The 5,607-nt window shown below is 62.4% G+C and overlaps 1 protein-coding gene across 1 annotated transcript; it reads left to right on the top strand.

Annotated features, from left to right (window-relative positions):
• The first annotated feature begins 573 nt into the window (after positions 1 to 573).
• Positions 574 to 5,607, top strand: Crip2 (cysteine rich protein 2). The gene is made up of 8 exons (XM_020159479.2): positions 574 to 720; positions 3,655 to 3,749; positions 3,836 to 3,893; positions 4,057 to 4,197; positions 4,283 to 4,351; positions 4,427 to 4,521; positions 4,836 to 4,893; positions 5,002 to 5,607. The coding sequence occupies exons 1-8, from the start codon at positions 678 to 680 to the stop codon at positions 5,067 to 5,069; spliced, it is 627 nt and encodes a 208-aa protein (XP_020015068.2). The 5' UTR covers positions 574 to 677; the 3' UTR covers positions 5,070 to 5,607.

The raw sequence follows: 5,607 nt of genomic DNA, 5'->3' as shown, positions 1-5,607 counted from the left end.
TCCTTCTGGGGTGGCAGTGCATGGAGAGAGGCCTTAGCGCGCAAGTGCACCCGTGGCTCCCTCAGTCGCCCCTTCCCCGCCTCTCACCCATTCCAGCGGTTTCTCGCGCTGTTTTTGGAAGTGGCGGCGACTCCTGGAGAGCCCCGCCCGCCCCGCCTTCAGCACCACAGACAGGACCGCGGCTCCCCGCCCGGAATCCGACGCCTTTTGCTGCCGTTGCTATGGAAACCGGGCAACAAAGGGAGGCGGCGCCGTGGGGTGGGAGGGGGTGGGTCCGCGAGCAGCTCGCGCCCCCTCCCGCCGCGAGCCGGCCGGGGCGCCGTGGGCCGGAGTCGGGGACCCCAGGCCAGCTCGCTGGGGGAATGCGCCAGCTAGGAACCCGGACATTGCCATGGAAACCCTGGGAGGGCCCTGTGCCAGCCGCCTCGCTCACGGGTGAGGGGTGCCAGGCAGGTCTTGTAGTCCCTGGCAGGTGCGCCCCGCCCTAGACGCCCCCGGCAGCCCGCGTCTTCGGGGGGGCGGGCTCCCGAAGCCCCGCCTCTGCCGCAGGACCAATGGACGGCGAGAGGCGGGCGGGGGACGGGCGGGGGACGGGCGGGGGACGGGCGGGACTGACGCGGGCGACGACGCGGGGACGAGCGCGGGCGGAGGGTGCGGACTTACCGGGAGCATCGACCATGGCTTCCAAGTGTCCCAAGTGCGACAAGACTGTGTACTTCGGTAAGTACCCGCCCGCCAGCCTCCTGCCGCAGAGCCGCCCCCGGCGATGTACCCGGGTCGGGGTGCCGGGCCCGGAGCCCGGCTCGCCATGCTGCCCATGCGGATGCGGCCGGAGGGTGGGGCGAGCCAGGCTGGGGTAGCCACGCCGGGTCTCGCCCGAAGCGGCCGGCTGGGGCGGGCGGGCGGCGGGTGGGGTGCGCGACCTCCCCGTGAGGTCGAGGCTTGGAGCACGCTCCGGAATGTGGATGCATCGTCTTTCTCCCGCGGCGCCGCTTGGGGTGGGATCGGGCGTGGCCGCACGCCCGGGACTCGTCCCGCAAGCTTCCTTCGGACCTGTTTACGCCGAACCCTGGTCCCGCTTGCCCCGACAGCACATGGCACCTCTGGCGTGGCCCCGAGCAGTGACCCCAGCCCTCATTCCGACGGTCTGGGCTGGTCAGAATTAAGACGGAGCGGGACCGCAGGTTCAAATCTGGGTTCCGTCGGGACTCAGTCCAAGCGGGGGCGATCTTGGCCTCTGCCTCCCGCGTGTCCCAGCGCGCTCCCTTCCTTGGCTAGTTGCTCCCAAAGTTTCGCACGGGTTGGGGTGGGGTAACAGGCAGGTCCCCATGAGCTTGAAAATGTACCGGGTGGCCAAGACACTTGCCTCTTGGAGGTAAGGGCAACCAGTGAAAGAGACAGTACTGGGCTGGAAGAATTGGTCTCACCCCCCACCCCCAGGAATTCCCTTCACCTGGCAGCCACCTGACCCTCAGGCCTGCTCAGCAGTGTCCCTGGTCTGCACCCCACTGCTCTGTCCTTCCTGCTTGAGCCACCTTGCCAGGGTAGCAACTTCCTTGCCCACTGACAGGGCAGACTTAGGGCCAGAATTGAGGATGGCAGAGAGGCTTGGAGACAAAGTCCCTTCCCTAGTCCATCCTAGTTACAGGATTTCAGAAGGCCACTGGGCTTCCCCTCTGACTGGAGGGAAGAGAGGAGAGGAGAGGCCACTTTGTTGTTTGCTGTTCCCAGAGGGGAGGAACCGGATTTGGCCTGGAGTGCTTCTGGGTGGCTTGGAGCCAGGGGCTTCCTGCTGCCTCCTCAGAGGCCTGCCCAACCTCAATCTCTGTCCTAGACAGGGCTTCTTTGGCAAGTCTCAGAGCAGGGGGACAGTCCCCAGGGTCTCCGTGCAGTACCCCTGCCCATGACTTTGCCCCAGGCAGGCCAGCTCTGGGCTGTCCCAGGGCCTTGGCCAACAGGCAACCAGCAAAAACGCTCTGCCTGCTTGGGCGCCACCGCTGTCACTGCCACCGCTGTTGCAGACTCTCAGCAGAAACAAAGGCGCCTCAGTCATCTGGCTTCTGTCCTGTGGGGAGGCACTGTCGGGGGTCCAGAATCCTGTCTACTCCACCAGCCAGTCTACACCTGGGTAGACGCTGGCCAGGATGTTCCAGGAGACCTCAGGACACTGTGCCTCTGTGTACTCCAGAGCACATGGAGCTAAGTGGGGAACCTGCTCCTTTCTAAGCTATTAGACCCAATCGATTCTGTGTTCCCAACTCTGGCCTGTAAAGCGGTCATCGACCCAGCCAGTGAGTCTGAGGGTCAGTTTCCTGCCCCCCTCATGGCCCCAGTCCCAGAGCAGTGTGGTTCTGGCAGCCCTGAGTTGCAGCTGCCACGGTCACCGATGGCCATCCGGACAACCTCCTTATCGAAGTGCTAGGAGGATGCCAGGCTGCTATGGGAGCCAAGCCTGTCTCCTGTCCAGCTAGCTCCTGCCTCCCCTGGCTTGGACATAGCAGGGTCCTGGCCAACATGTATCCTAGAGGGAGCTCAGTGGGAGGAGGTGGAGGTAGAGGTGAAGGTATAAGGGCTCCCCCGGGGGGATACCCTGGCCCGGCCATGCCCAGCAGGTTCTGCCAGGGCCATGGAGAGCCAGCACTCTGGCTCTGTACTTTGGCCACCTAGAGGATGCAGGTGCATTACCCCGGAGCAAGCACCCTCAAGCTTCTCAGGGTAGGTTACCCTCCTTGCCGTTTGCCAGGGTTGTCCAGGGGAGCCTGATGTCAAAGCAATGCGCTGCACAACTCTGAGAAGGGAGCCTGAAGAGTCATTGGTCCTCAGCAGATTCTGCCATTTCTGCCATCCACAGGGTCACTGGAGCCTAGCACTCCTCCCCCATGCCTTCAGCTTGGCCCCTTCCCTTTGGAATTCCAGCTTTGTCTGGCCCTTCTTCCTGCCCTCTTCTCCACCCTTTTCCTGCCTCACTCCCTTGGGGAAGCCTAGGCTTCCGTCCATTGGGAGGCCCCCACTTCCGTCCACTGGGAGGTGGCTCAGCAGCCCTAGCACTGGGGGTGGAGGTAGCAGGGCACCCGATCCTCAGCAGCTGGTCTCAAACCTTTGACGCCAAAGTAGCAGCTGGAGGCAGCAAGGTAGAAGGAGGTCTCAAGGCTTAGGATAAAGAGGTCAAATAGGAGTCTTGCCTGGACTCACAGCTGGTGCTGGAAGTCTAGGGTAGCTCCCTCAGCTCCACTAGGCCCTGTGGTGGGGGGTGGTCAGGAGTATGTGTGAAGGATGTGTGGTGAGTCTATGGGGCTGGTGAGGGGGAGGCAGATGGAGCAGATGTCAGGGTGAGGGAGGAGCAAGTGGAAACAGGTGCAATCACAGTAGACGTTAAGGGGTTAACATGTGCCTGAGCTCGAATCACAGATTGATGAGGGAGTCCCTCCAGAGAGCTGGGTCCTGATTTGGCCTGAGGCTGAGGGGATTTCCCTAAGAAGGATGTGAAGGAAGTGGGACTCAGCTTGGAGCCCCTGCTCAGTGGAAGGCAGCAGTACTGGGGAGTGTTGTGGCTTCCAGGTCTGGGGGTGAAGGGGAGGGGTGGGGTGCAGCAGCTGTGGGATTGCTGAGGAAAGGGGTAGGTGCACTGCCCTGACCCCTTCCACCTTCCCACAGCTGAGAAGGTAAGCTCCCTGGGCAAGGACTGGCACAAGTTCTGCCTCAAGTGCGAGCGCTGCAACAAGACGCTGACCCCGGGGGGCCATGCCGAGGTGAGTGTGGTCTGGGCCAGGGATGGGGGTGGGGGCTGGGATGGGTGGGGGTCCTTGGCATCACTCAACACAACTTCTCTGCCTAGCACGATGGGAAGCCCTTCTGTCACAAGCCCTGTTATGCCACACTGTTTGGACCCAAAGGTGAGTGCGGCTTAGGCAGATGCTCCTGGGGAGGGCTGGGGGTTCCCGCTCCTCCTGCCGGCCACTGGGAGGGCTGGGAGGACTGTCTTCTAAGAGAAGCTGGTGTGTGAGCTGGGTAGGTTTGAGGCAATTGGAAGACTGATGACTTGCCTGCTGCCCTCAGGAGTGAATATTGGGGGTGCTGGCTCCTACATCTATGAGAAACCCCCAGCTGAGAGTCCCCAGGTCACTGGCCCCATCGAGGTTCCAGTGGCCCGAGCTGAGGAGCGAAAGGCCAGTGGTCCTCCCAAGGGACCCAGCAAAGGTGGGCTGGGTTCTGAGTGGAGGGTGAGAGTGTGGGGAGGTGGCCAAGGTCTGCCCTGACCTAGCCCCACCCCTGCACCCTCCAGCCTCCAGTGTCACCACATTCACCGGAGAGCCCAACATGTGTCCTCGCTGCAACAAGAGGGTCTACTTTGGTGAGTGACTGGCCAGCCTCAGCCTTTCGGAGCCTATGCCTCTGGACCAGGCTTCACCATTCTCTTCCCTCCCAGCTGAGAAGGTAACATCTCTGGGCAAGGATTGGCACCGGCCCTGCCTGCGTTGTGAGCGCTGCTCCAAAACGCTGACCCCTGGAGGGCACGCGGAGGTAAGGGGCCTGGGGCTAGGCTGGGCCCAATGGGGCAATGGGGAGGGAGCCGGGAGCACGTGGAGCCTCGGACAGGCCCTGGTGGGCTGAGCCAGGCTTTGAGGGCTGCCGCCTGGTGGCCTGAGTGCAGACTCACAGGTACTGTGCTTGCTGGGGCTGTGCTGTCTCCCTACCCAAGGTGAATGGGCCTGAAGGTGGCTTTGGGAACCAGAGGGCTCTCTGGGAGGAAGACCCAAAGGACACGATGATCTCACCATCATGGGGGATGGGGAAAGAGGGTCTGTGCTCAGCACATCCCCCATCACTTTCTACAGCACGACGGGCAGCCCTATTGCCACAAGCCTTGTTACGGAATTCTCTTTGGACCCAAGGGTGAGTGGGGCCAGGGCTTGGGGGTTGAGGGTGGGCAGTGGGGACCTCATCTCCTCCCCAGAACCCTGCCTGCTCCTGCTCTGCCACCCCAGCCATCTCTCTCTACAGGAGTGAATACCGGGGGCGTGGGCAGCTACATCTATGACAAGGACCCTGAAGGCACAGTTCAGCCCTAGACCCACAGCCCCTTCTATGGGGCAGGGCCCGCCTGTCTCCTGCCAGATCCTGCCCTGAGGACCCCTGCTTGACTCTGTGGGGGAAGTGCCCCTGCCTCAGTGTGTCCTGCCTGCAAGCCCAGGGCTGGAGTGTTGGAGGAGGAAGCCTCTTGGGCAGTCTCCAGAGCAGCCCCTAAACCCAGCCCCGTTTCTTAGTGTCACTAAGCATCCTGTGTCCCCCATGGTTGGTTGTGTCTGTGTACCTCCATGGTCCCATGTGTCCCTGTGCCCCAGCATTCTCTATCCTGTGTGTCCCCATGACCCCAGTGGCTCTCTGAGGTCACTGTCCTGTCCCTCCCCATTGCCCATGCCAGCTCACCAGTATTATTTATGCTCCGCTTGCTGGCAATGGCTACGCTCTCACAGCGTGCCAAGGCAGAGGTACCCCCTGCCAGGACCCTCTGCCTGGCTCTCATACTGCCCACCTCCCGCCCCTCACATGGTTCACACTCAGCTGTTGAGACTTTTGCTGTCAATAAAAGGTTTGAGGATTTCTGGA

The sequence above is a fragment of the Castor canadensis genome, chromosome 3, assembly GCF_047511655.1.
Source record: "Castor canadensis chromosome 3, mCasCan1.hap1v2, whole genome shotgun sequence".
Classification (NCBI taxonomy): domain Eukaryota; kingdom Metazoa; phylum Chordata; class Mammalia; order Rodentia; family Castoridae; genus Castor; species Castor canadensis.
Note: the sequence above shows the minus strand (reverse complement) of the source record. Positions and strands in the feature narration are given on the sequence as shown.

Bases quoted from the DNA above. Each gene is read 5' to 3' on its own strand.
- Crip2 (XM_020159479.2), top strand. From the start codon at position 678: ATGGCTTCCAAGTGTCCCAAGTGCGACAAGACTGTGTACTTCG. The intron at 4,522-4,835 runs GTAAGGGGCCTG...CACTTTCTACAG, and splicing joins CCCCTGGAGGGCACGCGGAG to CACGACGGGCAGCCCTATTG. The intron at 4,894-5,001 runs GTGAGTGGGGCC...CTCTCTCTACAG, and splicing joins AATTCTCTTTGGACCCAAGG to GAGTGAATACCGGGGGCGTG.